The sequence below is a fragment of the Melospiza georgiana genome, chromosome 2 (assembly GCF_028018845.1).
Source record: "Melospiza georgiana isolate bMelGeo1 chromosome 2, bMelGeo1.pri, whole genome shotgun sequence".
NCBI classification, from domain to species: Eukaryota; Metazoa; Chordata; class Aves; order Passeriformes; family Passerellidae; genus Melospiza; species Melospiza georgiana.
In genome coordinates, this window is record NC_080431.1 from 56,566,854 (window position 1) to 56,587,458 (window position 20,605).

Sequence of the window (20,605 nt, forward strand, 5' to 3'; positions counted from 1 at the left end):
CCAGTCATGGAGGGTGAATTTTTCTTCTTAAATAATTATGATGCTGATAAGAAGTCAAATATATACAAAGTTCATAAACTCAAAATAGAGTGCTGCAATAGCGCAGAGAAAAATTTAGAAAGGATTAAGATACTCAAGCCAGTGATTTGAAATAATTTCATATCACAACATGAAGTGATCATGATTAAAGCAAGTAATTATTTTATAGAACCAAATAAAAATTTAAGGAGATAGGAAGAGTTGAGTTTGTTCAGGCAAGCACAAGGAGGTGGATACAGGCTCTGTCTGCTCTTTCAAGCTGTGCTGGGGAATGGAAGGACCAGCTCAGGCAAGGACAGCAGGCAGTAGTCTAACAGTCCTCACTCCTCTGAAACTGAATAGATTTATCCCAACTATGAAAGTTGTGTAAAGTTGTGTAAACAGCTGCTTACACCTGCCTGTTCTCATTTCATAACATTTATTCCTCTTTAGAAAAAGAAAAAAACCCAAAAGTATCAAGTTCTAATTTAGTCATTCTCCTAACAGGCAGTTTCTTAGCATTTCTACTCTTATGAAAACTGAAAATTCAACTGCCAAAAAATATTTTGATGGATTAAATTTTCATTGTCTGCCTTCCTAAGTTGCTCTGTGTTTGATGCCATTCTAATTTGGTATGGGACCAGGTGTAATTCATTTGCCTTTGAGCCCTGCCCCATGGTCTGGCCAGTCTGAGAGCTCTGTAGCCGTGGAACATCCAGGCCAGAGTACTGCTGTTCAGCAATGGACATGTGATGCTGTAGTGATGCTCATGGAAACTCCTCTGACCATTTGTATTTATCCACCCGGAAGCCTTTCTGCATAAATCATTACTCTCGAACAAGCACTAGCTTATTACTCACAGACTTCACTGTGCTTTGAGAAAATTCCATATCCAAACTTGAATCCAGCTCTACGTGAATTATGTTACATAGCACAGTGGAGGCTTTAGAACATTTCTAAATATTTAAACTAAAATTACACAGAAAACCAGGTGACTAATTCGCCTGGACCCTTGCATAGGAACACAGAGGAGAATCCTAATAGCCACCTTTGACAGCAAACAGAAATATTCAGAAAATCTTGTTCCAACTTGATCAGTATGGCCTGGACCCAGGCAGCACTTGGCACTGATGTCTCAAGTCAGTGGTGGAAACAGAGATTATATAGGATAAGTCAGATCTAAGTCAAGCCAGAAGCTAGTTAACTCTTAATGACAAGAAAAAGGTAAAAGTCACAAAACTCATATCTGCTTATCTGGCCCTTAACCAGACTGCTCTGAGCACACCTACTTTGCCTCGATGTCAAACACAAAGCTTTCATTCCAGATGTGGTAGTATGGATGAAGTGGGATGAGTTTGACTTCAAAACTTGGAAGTTCTGCATGGAAAAAGAAAAAAGACAGAAGGTCATGACATGTGAGTTTCAAACATACCTTAAACTCCTGTTGTGGCAACACACACTGAGACAATGCAGCTGCATTGAAGGATGTTTTAGTTTGAGCGAGCAGTGCCCTTCTGAAGCAAATCTACTGGTCACTTTCAGTTATTCTGCTCTGCTTCACATAGTGGAGCAGTCTTCAAGCACACAAAATCTGTTTATTTACAATGAAAACTCTGCCTGCTCATGGGCAGGAAGTGCCCTGGACTAGGAGCAGGCCGAGCTAAACCCACTCTGAATTGGGTGGAGAGTGATCTGAGCTCCTCAGCATCAGCTGTGTCACTCTGAATTTGCTCCTACAAAGCCAACCTATTTGTTTCTGCAGGTATATCAGAGTGATTTGCTCCTGCTTGCAGCTGTTTGGAGAGGGGGCCGTAATCTCCACTATTCTGCTACCTCCACTAGCTAAGGCAAAATCAGTTTCGTTAAACAGAGATTTTCAGGCAACCTCAAGGTTTTGTTTTCTCTTTAAAGGAATAAAAATCAAAACAATGAAACAACAAGCCCACATTAATTTTACAAGGAGGTATAATTTCAGTGTAAATAAATCAAACTACTTCTTATCCCAAATTGTTGTTTTTACATTTTTACTTTATCCAAAGGACCCTTATTTTCCATAAAAAAGATTCTTTGAGGATAGGAATAACTCTAATAAACTTCCAGATTGAATTTCACTGAGACAAAATGGGCAGGTTTTTTTTTTCTCTTTTTCCCATCCCAATATTCACTGCAAAGTTTAGCCAGAATTGAAATGATTTCAAAATGGAGCTAATCACACTTTTTTTTTCCTGTGGTAGGAGAGCCCATTCAATGTTTTGTGATAAAATGTTTAAAATGTGATTGAAAAGTTACTAAATCTGTATAAAAACTCCTTATAAAATATAAACCACACAAAGCTAGAATTTTCTTCTGTGCATCAGAAATAGCAATGATGCACTGAAACACCATGAAAGCTGTCCTTAGTGCCTAACTACAGCCAGATTTAACTACTGCAGTGTATTTTTAACACATTGTGATAACTCCTTATATTTTTAATGCAAATCTTATAATATCTCACCATATCTTTTAACTTCAAATTCAGTGGAAACATTAGACATTTCATGTTGATGAAACCAGGCTTTGATTTTCCAAATTCCAGGCCTAAAGTCCAGATTCAGCAGAAAATAGTTAATTACAATTCCTCAGATATTTTATGATGCAAACACATAAATTATCACTGAATTATAATATTTGCTTTGCTTTGATCTCATCCCTAAATAATTAATTAATGGTTTTATTTTTACTGGGAGGAGCCAGCAACATATATTTCCAAGTGTCTTAGGAAACACTCAAAACAAGTATGAGGAAGTACAAGATAACATATTTGCAAACCACTACCTTTGAAAAGCCCACAGAAACAGAGAACTCATCAAATATTTCCTATAGCTCATCTTCACTGAGATATCAAAATCAACTTAGCATGCCAAAAGACCTTGAATATTAAGTAAAAGCTTGACTGTTTGTAATCAGATTTAATAAATGACACTTTGCAGACTAGCCCTTTTAGAAGTGCTCCCTTCAAAGCAGCCATACGTTTCAGCAGATATTTGAGCAGTTTAATTGTTCTTTACCAGGACACATGTTGCTAATTGCAGCATATTTACAGTAAATTCTGGACTCATCTCTCCAGGATGAGGTGCTTAAAGGTAAAAAGATACTGATCATGCGTCCTATGGTGAAAGACAGACAATTTTGAAAAGTAATTCAAGAAATTCAGCAGTTAAAAATCTTAATCTCCAGGCTTTGATGCAGAAGGCACAGCAGTAACATACTCAGCAATGTCAGGTATAGCAAAGTGTTCACCAAACACTGCGTTTATTTTCCGGTCTGACTTTTTAACCACCATTCCCTTGGAATTCTGTTGAGACAGAAGAAGCAAACATGAAATTATGCACCAGGTGTCAAATATTTACATCCAAAAGCTCAAGGTCATATCCTAGTGCTGTGGAAGAGAAAATGCTTTGCTTACTTTCCTACTGCATTATCCACATGTCACGTATCTCCATGTTTCTGATATGGGCCAAAAATAACTACAGATATCTCACTATGTGCAAATACAGATTTCTGGAGAGGAGTCCCAGTTATTGCTGTGCTCTTGGATATTTTGTAAGAGTTTTCCATATCTCCTGTGCTGAAGAAGCCCTCATCAACAGTGTTTTTGCATACTTACTAGCACAGCAACTGTAATGGTGTCATCTGTTGGCCTCATAGCATTGTCCAGAATGAAGATCCTGTATCTGACTGTTTAACAGAAGAATAAATATGTTCACAAATTTCTTTCTGGCCTTTCTATATACATATCATTGCAATCTGTAAACTTAGTTACCAAATTTAAGATGAAACACTTTCTTTTAGTGAAAAGAAATATGAGAAATTTAAAGAAAATAATTGCATTCCTCTGTAGCCCTTGCATGTCACATGACTGGATAAATTTTTGAAGAAAATTCTGAAAATTACTGAGGGACCTTCACTTGCTTTTGTATTCCTTCTGCAGTTGAGGCCTGAAACCAAACTCAAACCCTTTTTTTACTTCCCTCTTTTGTTAATTTAATTGGTAAGTAAAAAAGCAGTAGGGGCCATAAAGAGCAAAGGTAACTTATTGCTGGTGTTACACGCAGAAGCAGTAGGAGTTCAGTTTTTGACAGTTTCTCATGAGTTTTTTTTCCAAAGGAAAGTCATCATTAACATTTTGAACAAAAAGGAGCAGATTTTTTCTGTCTCCCTTAAAAGTGACTGTCTCTGGAGGCATTTCCACAGGGTTGCTGCAATGTGCAGAGCAGTCCCTGCAGAAGCCCTGGCTGCTGGAACAATCAGCTCGTTGTTACTTTTCTAATCCTGCCCTTGTAACATCCATATTCAACACCCGAAGAGAAGCATTTGTATTTCTACCTTGGGAACTCGGTGTGTAAATGGGCTTATCTGTCTGGATGAAAATGTAGCCTTTCCTGGAGGACAGGAGGATGCGAGTGCTCTTGGCAGTCATGGGGAGCTCCTTGCTCTCAGTGACCAGCAGAACATATGGCAGATTGCTCTTCTTGAACAGGCTCTGCTGCAGACTCCCCGGCTTGATCTGAGGAGAATAAAAGTGAAAACCCCACAGAGTCAGAGATGAGCTTGGTGATTTTGGGACCACATAGCAGAGGTTCCACAACAGCTGAAGTGCTTAAATAATCATATTAGCACCATTCAACATAAGATTTGCAATTATATCTTTCTTACTGGGTGTCATATCTTTCTTACTAGGTGAATATTTCTTTTTAATTAGAAATATCCTCTATAATCATCCATTTTCCACCACAGAAATACACTTTTTTCTGCCCAGTATCAATAACTCCAGGTGGGAGAATTCAGACTACATGCCTGTTGATTTCCATTTACCACGTATCCTGTAATCACTATTTATGCTAAAATCTTGGTTATGAGACTACTGCTTTACTTCATGCAGTTTAATGCGTTGCTTCTAAACATCACCCTTGACAGGAACCTGATTTGAAAGCTCTGCTGTTAGCTTTGGGAGTAACCAACCAGAGCCAAACTGAATATTGCTGTGTGCTTTATTTCCCAACCAAATAGCCCAAACTAGCGCTACAGAAATAAATCCTAACAGACTTCAAAGGGTGCCAGGAGCAAATGATGCAACATAGGATGTAAAGAATTAATCAACTTTAAAATCTGCAGGAAGAACATAGGCTTTTGTCTCAGAGACTACACATTTTTAAAGGTTTCTCTTGTATTGTAAAATGGCCAGTAGTAACCCAAAGGCCTGAATGCATTGTTTAAGTGAGGCAAAAAACCCAACAGTGATAAAATAATTAAATTTGTTTAAATTAAATTTAATTTATCACCAATGTGACAAAAACTTGAGCTTGTTACATGGGTGCAAAAGAATATTCACAACCACCACTGAAATTACATTAGCATTGTTTTATTAGCTGGTTGGGTGAATAGGTTGCTGCTGTCACTGGAATTGGTTTTGTCAGTGCCTCTTGGGATCAATGTTGTCTAGGTTCCAGCCTATTCCAAGTGGAGATTATGTGCTTTTTATCACCAAATAAAAAAATTAAATCACTCTGATGTCAGACTCACCATTATTTTTTTCATCTCTTGGTAGCCATTGTTTTGGTTCAGGTTAAAGTAGGTCTTCTCTGATATGAGCTGATTTTTCGTCTCATCTTTGAAGAACGCAGTAACCTGCACAGGGCTCTGTGCCCCGTGGACTTGAACTGTTATTGTCTCCTGTGTGCCCAAACGCACCACATTTGGGGCAGTAATCAGAAATCTAAAACAACAGATGAACAGATTGTCCAGTATGTATGTTCAATGACTGTCCAAACAATATGAATTTTAAAGACAAAACAGGCTCTCACAAAATAGCGGAGCGAGGGACTTGTGGAGATCACCTAATCCATTGCCCTTGTTAGTCAGAGTAGAGGTTAAAAGAAAATAATTTTCTCTGACTGATCTCCAGATTCTGACCTTTCCCATTTAAGTCCTGTAAAACATCAATCACTATACATAGACAAGAAAAAGCCTGAAATGTATCCCAGGGACTACCAATGTAATTTATAGCCTGGTGCGACTCAGAGAAAGCTCTATAAACTCAAATTTCTGAAACAGAACAAGGGCATGCATTGAAAAACAATGAATATATATTAATAAACACACAATTAGTGCTACAAAATTATGCATCTTCATGTACTAGCACCCACATTATGCCAGCTTATGCTTTAATGTGTCAGGAGGTATATATTCCCTATATAACCATATGTATGGGGTTACAAGTAGCTATCTTCCTTGCAATATCACTGTGAAATGTTGGAAATGAGAGATCACAGAAGGTGAGACCACGTCCCTGGGAAGGACTGATTTGGAGGCTAAATTGGTTGGGATTTTTTTTCCCTCTTTATTATTTTCTTTCATTCTTGACTTACTCTGGTGCTTCTTAGTAATTGATTTCATGACCTTTAAAATGTAGATCATTATACTTGCTCTCATTTTTCTCAAGTCTATTTTACACAAAACAATTTTACAAAAATCAGAGAACTGTGTGAAGAGCCAAGTCCTGTCTCTTCACCCATGATGTGACATAGACAAAGAACAGTTCTGAGCTCAAGACAGGTGCTTTTGGAAAATTATAATTCTGCAGAACATTTCTAAAATGAAAGGTGAAAGATTTTCTATTATCAGAATGGGTTGGCTGAACTACCTTTTTTATTTTTCAAAAAAAAAAACCACCTCTTCTTTCTTAAATGCATAAAATGAAAGGTGAGGTATAGAAATCAGGGAATAAAGCTGGTATTTAATTTCATTCACTCAGAATCTGTTGGCTCTAGCAAAAGGTGGCACAAGGCCTGGCTTATATGTAAATCTCCACTGAGACAGAGGATAAATATAGAATACTGAAGGTCTCCTAGAAGTTAAACCTTTGCTTTCTGCAATGTATAAATCAATTACAGAGGGTTCTTTTTCCCCAAGATTTTTCAATCCCATAAATGTCATGAACGATAAGCGAGCGAACAGCAACAAGAGAGTGAGCAAGGTGTACATTTTTAATTATTGGTTCCTGAGAGAATATTTCTTCCTTCAAAGAGTAGTTTTAAGCCTTTTACTTCTTTCCTTTTTAAGGTTACACAAATTTTCAGTGGTCCAAGAACATGGCTTTTTTGATTCTCCATTGGGAGAGAGAGACTATTTCCTACCTTCACTTTCAAGGGATTTGTTAGGATTGAAGGATTTGTAATAAAATATACTTACGATGGTGCTTGTTGTGAATTGGGCAGCAGCAAACAAAAGCTCACCAACAATACCAGCCTTTCCATTGGAAAAGTCTACAACATCTGCAAAACAGAAGCACCAAAGAGCCACCATCAATCCCGGTGCTGCCTGTAGGAAATGGGCTGACAGCACATTGCAGCAAATGATGTTGCCTATCCTGGTTATTTATTAATAACTTGCAAAACTGTGCAAGCAATAGTGATGGACATGCTGGTGATGCACACAGTAATACCCTACGGAGAAACATTCTGGACTAAGTCACAAATTTATACCTTTTTGTTCATGCATTCTCTTCCCAGCTTCAATGTTTTCACATGATAGCAACTAAAAGTCAAGTGCAGAGAGAAGTTTTCACAAATAGTGCAAAGGCATCCCAAAATCCAACAAGACACTGTGGCTTGCAGAGTGGCTGTAGAGTATTTCTAAATGGGGACAAATACAGGTGACAGGTTCCTTCTCTAAGCCTTTATTTAACCCCAGGCATCTCTGTGGTCCAGCAAAGGTGAGAGAAAGTTCCTTCTGTTTAGACAGCACCAAACATGCTTTGCTGGAAATCTACCTGTACAACCCAGTTTCAGTCTGTGGTGCTTGGAGGGATTCATCTGCCTTTGCTTCATTGGAAACGAAATTGATGCCTCTGCCCAAGCCATTCAGCCCAATTTTCTTTTATGCCCAAGACATTGGGCTTTTCCAGAGGGCAATTAGTCTCATCTTACCATAAACATGTAAGATGAATCATCAGCTTAAGGCATTCCAGACTGCTCATCTTAAAAAGTAGGATACTGATAAGCAGAGGGGAAAGGCCTATCTGAGGAATAACTGTTTGTACAAAAACCAGTTTTGATCAAAGGTAAATGAAAGAACTGAAACCATAATCAGGTCTCATTTTTGCAAACTTTTACTGGATCGTTGTCTCCCAAACACAATTTTGTTGACCCATGAAAATGGAAACATGCCCATCTGATTTTCAGGCAGGTCAAATCCCAGAAATCACATGGCTACTTCCAGGCTCTGGTGATGAACTGCCCTCTAACACACCACAGCTAAGTCTGCGTCTTTAATCATTAGCAATGAATGCCTTAAATCAGCACTCCCTTATTTGCAAGGTGAATTCATGCTCACAGCAAAGGTTCATTGCCCACAGTCATAGGACCTTCCCTCACTTGCCTAAGGGACATCTGCCTTACTTCAAGACAAGGAGATAGGGAAAGAGAAGAAGCTATGAAGCATTTCACTATTTTACACTTAGTATGCTACAAGTTGGTAACTCCCTCTGAGACAAAATGAGACAGAAAATACTCTCTGCCCACTGGTGGTCACAGAAAGGGTGGGCAGCAGTAGCTGGATTCAAACTCGTGTCAGGAAAAGCTGCATTTTGCCTACTCGAGGCATAGGTTTTTGGCTTTTTTTGTTCCCCAAGAGACAGTCAGTTTCCTTCACCTGTTCTTATTTTTTCTCTCACTTCAGCTGTCAGGAGGGAGGAAAAATTTGAGGAAAGATACCTGTGGATCCTCAGAGTCAAATCCATGCTCTTTGGGAGATGTTTATAAGATTTCAGACTCGGGAACCATTAAGAAAAAAGTCATTTTCTCTCTGCCCTCCTTTCCCACCCGCTAATTCCCTCTGCAGTTTTGCACTCACAAAACTGATTTATTTCCATGCCAGAATAATTTTCCTCAGGGCTTCTGGCCTCCCAAACCCAAGAGAGATGATGAGGAAGAGTAGAGATTTCCACCATAAAGCTAGTCTGCATTCAAGGCAAAGACATGTGGAAGAAAAAAAGTCCTTTTGGGAACTGGGCTTGTGCTCTCCCTAGGGAGCAGAAGAGTCTTGTTAAACCTGCAGCTGGTAAAATCAGGATTCTCACTCTTGTAAGGATAATGGGGAGAGTTAATTAAGAGCAGCAGTGGCTGTGGAGCATGCTAAGGCTCCTGCCCTCTTCAGAGACAGTTCTGCTGCTCCATCTTGCACTGCTGCCATCCAGAGTTGGAGCTGATGCAATCACTGAGCAATCCTAGTCACTAAAACAGGACAAGAGACAACTGTGAGTGGGTCCTTTGCTTTTCTCCAGGCAAATACAGAGTAAGAAAAGAAACAACATCTGCTCATTCCTTGAAAAAGATGTAAAGGAGTTCTCCCAGCTGAAAAGCCAACAATTTCCAGAAGACTGCAACACAACCAGCAGGGATTTACTACTTCTGAAGTCACAGGAAAGGCACCTCTGCAGTGAGAGGTCACACCAAAATCCTGCTCTGTGCCCATCTTTGTCAGAGGGGTGGAGATGGGATTTCCATTGTCCAGGCTGGCTTTTTTGTCAGGGACCGAGGTCTGTTTGCACAGCAATGCAAACAGCCATGTATGAACTCACAGCTAGACATTTTCACAGATCACTTTCTAAAGCAAACCTCAGAAAAGATATTATTTTGCTTTCACTTCTCTTTAATTGGATTTGCACAATTTTGCTTCTTTAAGTGAAGAATGAATAAATATATGTGAATACACAACAGCTGTCCATAGCAATATGCTGCATTACAATTTTATACTTGAATTTAAGGAGGTGTTCTGACTCTTAATAAAGCTATTTTGTCACCAAAATATAAACCTGTGACTTCAATTAAATAGAATTTTTTCTCACTGTATCTTGCAAACATAAAAGAGCAAACTTATGCATAACCACCTGTATAATGAGAATTAAAATTCCTTATGCTTAATTGTTTTGTCTCTGGGTTTTTATAAAATAATCATTGGTTTTCTAGTATTGCAGATTCTACACACAGTGATTTGTAGTAAAATGTAAAACATTCCAGTCCAAAGCCAGATTAAAATGTAACAAAATGAAACTAAATAAAATAAAACAATCTTGGTTGAAGGTCTCCAGCACACTCATGAGAGAGAGAACACAGAAAATCCCCTCTAAAATAACTTAAATGTCATTTCTTTTTCTAAAGGCAAAGTCCTTTCGTGTTTACTCATCAGCCACATTTCACCTATTGATCCTTCAGCTGGCGCATGTGGGCTGTGGAAAGCACAGCCTGGGACTGATGTGTGTGTGAGCCCCAAACCTGGGGAGACAGAATTGCTTTATTTCAGTATATGCTGTCTCTCCTTTCAGCACCTTTGTTTGAACTTGGTGGGATTTCACAGTGTTTTGAGCAGCAGCAGCAGCAGTTTTTGTTCTTTGGCATGAAGAGCTTCCCAAAGCCTTTTTCCCCTTAATCAGCCTAAATACTAATGAGGCCAAACTCTCCTTTCACTTTCGCCCTGCGCTCTTTCACCTCTGCCGGGCAGAGGGGTACAAAGGGCAGCTTCACAAAACCCATTTCACGAATTAGCCCTGCAGTGACATCCTCTCTGCCAAGTTACAGGGACTTGTGACAAACACAAAAGGCCATATTTCACTTCTGACATTTCTGAAAATTAGATTTTGAAATCCCTTTTTCAACAGCTGACCATGAAGTGTGGGTCTAATTGGAAAAGTTCCTCTTAACAGCAGGATGGCTTCTCTTTAGTGTCAATACAAATTGGAATTGTAAATTAAAGCCATACTTTTTTTTCTTACCATAATAGAAGTAATGATATGAAAAGGCTGTAGCTGCTTTTGCCACTAAAAATGCTTTAAAAGTTCTGCATTTAGTGCTTCTATGTGTATCTACTGAAAAAAAAAAAAAAAGAAGTATATTTAGAGGAGGAAAACCAGAATTTCCCTGGCATTTTCTGCTCTCGCAAACAAGTCTGCATTTCCAGAGGATTAAGCTTTAGTTTTTTCTCATGAATTTCTTCCTCCCTTCTCTCTCATTCTCTAAATTATGTGATTTTCTGAGTGCTGTGTTGAAAAAATAAAAATAGGGATTTTTGAAAAAACACACCAAACCAGCACTGCTTCTGTAAAATTCTTATCTTCCAAAAGTGATCTATGAGGGATTATTTTAGTTCAAGCAATAAATGCGTAACACCACTGACATAACAGTTCACCATATTGTAATAATGCATCCTGTTTTCTTGGAAAGCCATGTTTTCAAGGATCTCAGTGCTTTTGGCACCTTTAAGAAGCCATTAAGCTGGCCAGGAGGAGAGGAGATACCTGAGCATACAAGTGACTCACCCCAGAGCTGCTGGAAATGAGGAATAAAATAACTTGGCCTAAATAATACAGAATATTTGGAGTACTGCCCTTGTACTCAAACATCCTGATACTGTGCCTAGAGGCTTATTCTCAAATCCATCCTTTGTGGTTTTCTTTTTCTTTTCTTTCAATTCCATGATAAACCCCAAAGTAACCCAAATTCTTCCTTGTTACCAACTGTAAATTACATAGAAAAATAATGCATTTCAAATAATCTGATCTTTCCCAACTTCTCCATTCCTCTGGACTGTAATGAGCAAAATTGTCTCTCTAGGGAATTCTCTTCTTCTTTTCAAGGGAGCAAAAGGTAAGAATAATTCTAAAGAAGCAAAAGGTATCTTGAGCATATCAGTGTAAAAAGCTGAAATTTTAAGTAGCTGAGAAGAGTGAAAGCAAAGGTTACATATCCAGTTCTGTGGATTTGGAGGCATATTGTGAAATCAAGTAAAGCCAGTCTCTTGCAGGAAAATTCTAAAGAAGTAACTTACAACTGACCCTCATTCCTAGGATTTCCTGACTTGCTGCATGGAGACACTCTAAGGTTTCAGACAATTGCCCAATTTTGCCAGAAAATGTTTTACAGGCAGAGCAAAGGAGAAAGTAAATCCCATGCCATGTACAACCACAGCTATCATTGTGCCTACCTGCCGCTGGCAGCCTGCCCTGCTCTGATCTGAAAATTAAACGTAAAACATCCACTTCACCCAGTAACTTGGAGGAACACAGGACACCAGAGAGGAGAAGGCATCTCCTCCCCCAGGCTGGGAGAAAACTCAGCTCCCACCTCCATCACACTCAGGCAAGTTTAGGTCAGCTCCACTGGCAGATGGGAAGCTGCCCTACTTTTTGGATCCCTTGGTTTCAATGTTCAAGGATGAAACACAAAGAGAAAGGAGGAAAGGGACAGGATGTAAGGGTCAGGAGAATTTTGTGTTCATTTAAAAGAGAAGCTGATCAGTGACAGCAGTTTCAGTGTCAGGAGCTGCAGCACCTCCCCATGTGGCAGGCCTGGCATCTGCTATCCTGATGGAGAGGGGAAAAGTCTGGATGACTTTTGTAGCAGCTCAGTGGGACAGTTGTTCAGGTAATGTATGCTGATCTCGTCTTTCTCAGAAATTTATCCACGGAGCTCTGGCTCTTTGTGACACTCAGCTTTTTAGGCAGCTCTTTGGATGAACAGTGTGCCTCTTTGTCCTGGGAGACACACTGTACAGACACTGTACGCAGCCTGGACACAGCAATCACAGGAGGAATCTTCCCTCACAAACCCACTTTTACAGAAAACCACCTCCTGCAAAATAATGCAAAAGAAGTCAGCTCTGCTGCCCTCTCAGTGGCTTAGATGCAGAGGGGAATATTGATGCCTTCAAAAGGGGATTGACTGGATGTCCCCAAAGCCCTGCTGGTGGTACTTGGGTCAGACACCCTGCCCAGATAATACAGTTAACCTTATGCTGTATCCACAGAATAAAAAAAATGGTGAAGCTACAAAAAATGTGAAAAAGAAGGATATTTTCATGTATTAGCGAACACATCTTGGAAGGCACATGGATCTGCTCTTGCTAATATGTGACTACATGTCTTGCTGCTTTGTGCTGGTTTTGGCTGGGGCAGAGTTAATTTTTTCAGAGTAGCTGTTGTGGGGCTGCGGTTTGGACTTGGCCTGAAAGCAGTGGTGATAAGGTGGATGTTTTTGTTACTGCTGAGCACTGCTGACACAGAGCCAAGGCCTTTGGTTCTCACCCAGAGCAGGCTGTGGGTGCACCAGGAACTGTGAGGGGACATAGCCAGGACAGCAGACTCCAGCTGAACAGAGGGACATTCCAGACCATACCATGACAGCTGGGCGAAGAAGAGAGGAAACCAGAGACACTTGGAATGATGGCCTTTGTGCTCCCACTGTCCCATTTTTAGTCTTACAATTATTTCCCCATCCTGATGCAAGGGCAATGAGTGAGCAGTTGTCTGTGCTTAGTTGTTGCATGGGGTAAAAACACACATATATATCTTTATGACCTGGGATATATTTCCAGACTGTTCATCCTTGATTTTTACCTGACCTCTGAATGAGGAAGATGAATTTTCAGTCACACCAGGATGTGCTCTAAAAACACATCTGCACCTCTCTGTTCAGCTTGTGGTCCCATCTGGGCATCTCTCTTCGCTTTCCTTCTTCTCCCTGCACTGGGTGTGACTGTGGGATCTGTCTCTGGATCAGTGAAAAAAAAAAAGGGCAGCTTTGAAAGAGACAGTGCCTGTGGAACTCTAAGACTCAGGTAGAAGATCTAATTCTCTGGCTGTTAATGCTGTTCCTGGGCTTGGACACCATCTAGCCCTGCACCTGGAGCCCACTGGCCTCTCTCACCTAAATGGGGAAGCAGGTTTCTCCTCAAGGTTACACCCAGCTTGGGGCTGCCACGGCTGGCCCTTACCAAGCAGCTCAGCCTTGGGCTGCAGTGCTCTGCCTTCCAGGCTTTTCTCATCCCTTGCTGCCACCAGGGATGCCTTTTTCATCAATTCCCCCTTCTTTTCTGGAGCCCCCTTCTTGGTACTAACTGTGCTTTGTTGATGAAAATGTGTCTTGAAGAGCTGTTTTTTGACCTTGGTTCTTGGGAGAACCAACATAAGATGGATGCCCTTGGAATGTGTTTTGTCTTTCTGCCTAGGGAAAGGTCATGGAAAACTACTGGAAAAACTAGCCACTAATACTATAGGCTACAAATATATTGTGAAAAACTACAGAGAGCACACAAAAGAAAAAGGCAAAAATCAGCACGGCCTCACCAGCAGCAGTTTCTTTATATCTGGGGCTGGCTCCTATTTCATGGGCTTTTACACTTCTGCCCAAGCAGTGATAGATAAATAAATAAAGATGCAGTCATCAGAGATCATTAAGAATTACAACATAATGTAATGGATCCCTAAATTTCCAAACAGCTCCCTTTTCTTTGATGACTTCTGCAAAGCTTTTTGGCTTCAGTAAGTACATTGCAGATGCACATTTAGGCAGCAAGCCCAGCTCCAGTGGCTCTGGAGAAGAGTATTAACTTGTACATTATTCTATAAATATCTGCCATAAGTTTGCTGCATACATTCTCCTCTGAGGGATCAAAAAGTGTTGACTCACAGTGGCAGCATTAATGCCTCTGACCTGGCTCACATTTGGGATGTCAATATCCTTTAGGACATGGAATCTTGCAGCCACAATCTGCACATCCTGCAGTATTTGTATACTGCTGCTACTGTAGCCTGAAGCAGCAAGAAGGAAGATTTGCAACAATATAGTTAAAAAAAAGAAAAAGCTTTTCCTTCTATCCGTGTACTCCACACCTGTTCTCTATGTGATTATTTGGAAATAGCAGCTTGTTTGGATAGGAGCATAAAGTACTCTGCAGAACATTCCCATCTCAGTTACACCATAAAAGATCATTTGACCCTTTAAAAATATTAGCTGTGACAGCATCAAGCATTTTCCCATCTATAATTTCCCCCATCAGCTCGCTCCCCGAGTCCTGCTGAGCCTGTTTGGAAAGCATCCCTTATCCCAGCGATGGCTGGCATGGCTCGGGGAGGCTGGAGGGGAGCACACACGCACGGAGCCCTGGTGCCATCCAGTGGCAGCTGTGCTCTGCACCAAGGAGCAGGTTTCCTGAAGGACTGGGCAAGTGCCAGCCCTGCCTTCCGAGACCCCAGGTGTCCACCTCCCACACTGGTGCCTGGAGAAACGGGGAGTCAGCTCCCGATTAACATCTCCCTCTGGTTCCTCTCCACAGCGCAGGATGCTCCTACACGGGCTGTGGATCTGAGCCCTGTGGCTGTCAACTCAGCTAAGTGTGTTTTAAAAAGCATTTTGAGTTACTGAAAGGAGGGTTTCCATCCTTGTTCATTCCAAGTAGTGCCTAAACATTTGTATGTAAACAAACAAACAAACAAACAAACAAGAGAAAATAGGACAACACTCTCCAAACAAGTCCCAGGAAACCCACTGATAGTTCAGAATCAATTGTTATTTTTTGAGACACCTCTGCTGGGATCCACTTTGGAATACTGAGAGTTGCCCACCTCTTGGCATCACAACCTTTACTCACCTGTCTCTGAAACCACCTTGTTTAGATACAAGTCCAGGTTTGTGTCCAGCTTGCTTGATCTCTCATTTTGCAAAGAAATGAACCAGCAAAAGCAATGTTGCTCAAATCAACTTTTCAGGGTAAGTTTTTACAAGATCAGTGCTCTCAGTTGGCAGCACAGTTCAGGGCCAGTCATGAACCCCTTGCTCTGCCCAGGTGCATCAGCCTCATGGCATTAGATTGTGCAAGGTAGATGAAAAGGTTTGTGCTGACCACCACAGTTTGCTGCCAAGTACAAGGCTTATCTCATTTGAGTCTTTTCTGGGGTGATTAGTGCACTCAGAAGTTTGACCCCACTGCACACCTTATGGAGTTTCTGATTTACTGCAGCACACTCTTCCCACTCCCTGAGAGTCAAGAGCTTATCTGGGAAAACAGATGCCTTGAAAACATGGGGCCCCTATTCTCTGTTCCAGCTAAATTCCACTTAGAACTAGAAGGGAGGGTGAAAGATTACTTTAAACCATCTTTAAGATGCCCCTATTTCACAGCAGGCAGAGGACTAACTTCACTTCTAATAGAAGTTAAAGTGCCTTAAGGTATTGTGATAAAAGACCAGCTGCTTAGCAATGCTAACACCTTTCTGGCAAAAAGGAAGAGGCAGAGAGAGTCTTTGGCTTCTCTGTCATAACATATATCTCTGAGGTTAAGAAAACACAAAAAAAAAAACTTTCTGAGGATATTTATTTTACTGCTTATTCCTCTTTACAGTCTGCAGATAGCCCTTCTGAGGTGGGAGTTAGAGTAAAAGTGAAGACTGTGTTAATTATATTTACCATGCCCTTAAAGAATAAATAACCCTATCTGTAACTGAGATATCTGAAAGTGCCTCTCTAAGGAGTCAGACAGGCAGGATCCACTACATGGAGCAGTGCAACACCATATAAAAGCAAGATAATAGGGGTAGGTAGATACAGAAGAATGCAGCTATGCACTTAGGAAAACAGTCCTCATACAAATTCAGATAAAGCAGAAGGCATTCCTCCCTTTTCTGCAGCCTCGAGAGGTACTCTGACTCCCCCCCCATCTGCCTGCAGAGGTGGCCCACAAACACCATTTATGTTGCTGTGTGCATCCCCCTGCCCTCACCTCTGCCACCTAACACAGAATTATCTCCTGTTTTTCCACGGCAGACTCCAGAGTGAAAACAATCTAGGACCTCAGAACACAGCCCTAGCTGCTTGGAAAGAAGCATATTCCTTAGTGATTAGAGAAAAGAAAATAAAGCATTTCTCATACCTTGGAATTTGGAGAGTCAGCCTGGCCTTGCCAAAGTCCAAGTTTGTCTTTAGTTCTGAAGACTCCTTAAATGGCAATAGAAGAAACATGGGTAGAAAAAATCTATGCAGAGGAATAATCTGCTCATACCCGTAATGCTGAGCTGTATTTGAAATAACAGAAGACTAAATGAATGGGATAAACTTGTGGAAGAGTTGTGGCATAGAAAATTCCCTTGTGGCGTTTCTAATTGGGGTATTGTGAGTTTTATTTTTTTGAGAAAAGGAATAATCAGCCAGACAAAAATTAGTGTTGAAAGTCAAGAAGAACAAAAGCAGAACTGTGTGGCTGGAGCAGTTTCCACCCCCCCACACCACTGTTTTTTTGTTGTGGTGTGCAAGTAAGCATACCCAGGGTGCTCTATCCAAAGCTCTTCAGCATTCCTGCATCAGTGAAATGAGAAGAGGGAGATTTTCCCAGAGCAGCTCTGAAGGGAAATAGGTACATGTGGGTGTGTACCTGCAGGTAAAGGAGATAAAATTAAGAATTTTAAAAAGCAGATAGAGATCTTCATTCATTGCAGCCATTAAAGAGACTGGATGAAGTCTTACTTTCCTCATCTCTCTTTACTTTTCAGTGACAGTGGTCAGAATTGGCCTAATTTCTGGTTTCCTTGAAAACCCTTTAGTGAGCACATTTGCTCCAACAGCTGGAGTGCAAACCTTGTAACTAAAGAAAAGGCTGTGAGCAAAGAGATTTAGATAGTTCAGAGGGATTTCAGAGAAGTGTGCATATGTAGGTTTACATGAGCATGTGTGCCTGCATCTGTGCACAGGTGTGCACGTTTTACACAAGTTTCCAGGGGTTATAAATTTTCTTTGGGCTGTGCAATAGCTGAAAAGAACAGAAGGTGGCATGTTTTCAACATTTTCATCCAGCAAGTGCAGTAAAGGAATTGAAAGGAGCTGCAGTAAAGGGAAAAAGGATACAGGAGAAAGAAGACAGCTAAACCCAAGCCAGACTCAATTTGATAATTCTCTGCTGTTAATCATTGTATGGATTCTGAAGGCTATTTCTGTTCCTTATTTTAGCAGTGTGATTCATTGGTGCCATAAGGGCTGATTTTACTAGAATTTGGAAAATAACATTGTAATATTTTTATAAAATTTGCAAAGTGCAGGTATGCCTTTTTTCCTGGGTTGTTCTTTTATTTGTTTGGGTTTTTGTTTGTTTGGTTGGTTTTTTTTAGTAATAAAATTCACACAGTACGATCAGTTAATCAAGAACCATATAAGGAAGATAAAAGTAGCCCTGACAGTTTCCCTTTAAAGTGCAGATACACGGGAGATAGTACCAAGAAAAAATGAGAATTAATTTACATTTGCTAAAAGAGTTATGAAGCAAAAACTCCAAAGAAATGAATTATAAATTATAGAACTGTGTGTTCGCAAGTCATCAAATTAAGACCTTTCTGAATATTTAATCAGGCTTTGTGCAACTCTTACCACAAGCAGGTCCCTTTTAGTCTGCAGGGGCACCCTCTTGGCCTGCCTGCTTTTCTTTAAAGCACAGATTTAACACTCTTTTCTGACCCACCCCTCTATGAGGAGCAAGAGGTTCCCTGTGCCCTGGGAGGCAGCAGCAGGAAAAGCCCTGTGTACAGCCGGGGACTCACCAGGTAGGAAACTCCTCTTCTTGAGCTCTCCTTGCACTTCCTTCCACAACGAATAGCCACAGCTCCTTTAATGAGAACCACACTGCTCCAGGGGGGTGGTGAGGGCTGGGCTGAGCAGGACCACAGTGACCCCTCCTGCCAGGAGCCACCAAGGAGCTGAGGCTCACATCCCGTGGGAATAAAGCGGCACTTTTGTTGTTCCCTTTGAGAAATCTTGGACAGCGTCTGACAGCAGACAGCCCTTCTTTGTTCAGCAGCCAAGCACCCTCCTTCCCTGGGCAGTGGATTTGCTTTTAACTTCATACCTTCACCAGATGAAAATGACTCCCTTAGAATGTCTAGGGAGCAGGGAGACAGGTCTCAGGTGGCCCAGGGCAGGCAGCATCCCCTGTCATGGGCTGCTGGGGACACACGCTCACTGAGGGAGCCTCTGCACTGAGCCTGCTGCATTCCCCCCCTTTGGGAGCCCTTCCAGGTCACTCTGCCAACGAGGGACTATAAGCAGCTCACCGCAGTCACGGAAGGGGAGCCCAGAGCCCACAGCTCAGGAGAGGGGCACAAGGGGAAGCTGCTGCCAAGCCTTACAGGTTTCCTGCCCCGCACTGCAGGTTCTTGGGATGCAGAAGTTCTGGTGCTGCAGCATCTTGACATGAAATAAATAGAGGAAGGATGGACTTTGGAAAACTTCTGTAGTTTAACTTCTGATTTTCTCAATGCATTTACTTGCTGATCTCCAAACATGAGGTATTTTGAAGGAATGAATGGTTGTGCTTCTTCTTGGCATCCTGCAGCAGTCCAGGAATGAGAAGCTCAAAAGCTGAGGGTATAGACTGCAGCTGCTGGTCCCAGTACAACTGCTGGTCCCCATCAGGGAGACAGTCCAGAATGCCACCTGGTTGCCTATTTTGGACTCCAGGAGAGTGTATCTAATCAGTCTCCCTGACCCCAAGGCTCTGGGATGTGCATTCTCAGGTTTTGACTGTGGGTCTGGCTGCTGTGATTCCTTCGAGGCAAATACACCCTGAATTCTGCTTCCCACCTTGTAACACTTCATCCTTGTGATCTTATCTGAGGAATTCCAAATACATTAAAATTTTTGTATTATACAATAAAAAAAATAGACATACTCATAAAATATCTACAATTTACGTATATCAGTATCTATTACATATTATATAAAGATACTACTCTACGTACATGTATGTTTAAAACACATTATAAAATCGATATAAAATTTATATATTAATAAAAACATATTGTGTGTCGGTGTGTTTGTGTGCTCATGTACAGATGTTGTAATCCTGCTTTGAAAACAAACATTTTCTAGCAAATATAACTCCCTAGCACTTCTTGAGAAGACTGGGGAAATGCATCTTACCACAGCTGGCAGTCCCAGATGTGAACTACAGGCAATGCCAAAATGCGGCAAGAATTTTTTCGAATTGTTGGCCTCACATTTACCATTCAGAGCGATGTTACAGATAACAAATGCAGTTCCTGAGGAAATTGAAGTTTCCTGGGGGTGAAATATTTCCCTGGCACCTTCATTTTCAGAGCCAAATTGGAAAGGAAAAGCTAAGCAGTAGTGTACCAAGTAAAATAGCTTGGACAGAAGCTCTTATGAGTGGTCCTGTTCTGAGGGTAGGGTTGCAGGGTAGAGAAATCACCACAGCTGAGGAAAGAGTAATAAATGAGTGCCCCAACTGTTGCAGGAGGTGTGCACACAGTCTAATGTCTGAAAACAGAATGTGAACTTCTCAGAAAATCCATCTAAATACCCAACAAGTTCAAGAAAAAACTCTGCTAGAGAAAGCAGGTATTGGACTGCTCACATGCAGCCTGGTTACATACAAACAAGAAGTGGGTTCTGCCTCTGAAACTCACCTTTTTTAAGGTGCCAGCCAGGTTAATAACAATTTAGTAACAAAACAGCTTCAGGCATGCACCCCTCTGGGTTGCTTCCTGCAGCTGGGTTAGGTCTCAGCGCACAGCATGCTGTGTGGAGAATCACTGCTGACAAACTAAACTTTTCCCATAACCAAGACCCTTAATCAGCACTAAGAACTGCACTTCTCTGTCACACTTGTGTTCAGAAAATCCTAGGTGACTATGACCAACATGATACTTTCCACAAAGGGGCTTTTATTGGACCTTGTTACTAAAGTTCACCTGAGTTAGGATGTGAGAGGAGTC

The 20,605-nt window shown here is 41.1% G+C and overlaps 1 protein-coding gene across 4 annotated transcripts in view; it reads right to left on the reverse strand.

The window, feature by feature from the left end:
• Positions 1 to 18,478, reverse strand: part of LOC131080443 (complement C4-like) — a 52,828-nt gene extending 34,350 nt beyond the window's left edge. The window contains exons 1-9 of one of the 4 annotated variants that reach the window (XM_058018698.1): positions 17,148 to 17,241; positions 16,759 to 16,823; positions 7,249 to 7,331; positions 5,581 to 5,773; positions 4,384 to 4,564; positions 3,665 to 3,735; positions 3,267 to 3,352; positions 2,513 to 2,595; positions 1,308 to 1,395 (exon numbers count right to left, since the gene is read on the reverse strand). In XM_058018698.1, coding sequence (XP_057874681.1) covers positions 1,308 to 1,395; positions 2,513 to 2,595; positions 3,267 to 3,352; positions 3,665 to 3,735; positions 4,384 to 4,564; positions 5,581 to 5,773; positions 7,249 to 7,313 — 767 coding nt within the window. In that variant the 5' untranslated portion in view covers positions 7,314 to 7,331; positions 16,759 to 16,823; positions 17,148 to 17,241. Of the gene's footprint in view, positions 1 to 1,307; positions 1,396 to 2,512; positions 2,596 to 3,266; positions 3,353 to 3,664; positions 3,736 to 4,383; positions 4,565 to 5,580; positions 5,774 to 7,248; positions 7,332 to 10,828; positions 10,873 to 16,758; positions 16,873 to 17,147; positions 17,242 to 18,412 lie in introns of those variants that run through there. The other 3 variants (XM_058018695.1, XM_058018696.1, XM_058018699.1) reach the window with 3 other exon arrangements.
• Positions 18,479 to 20,605: the final 2,127 nt, after the last annotated feature.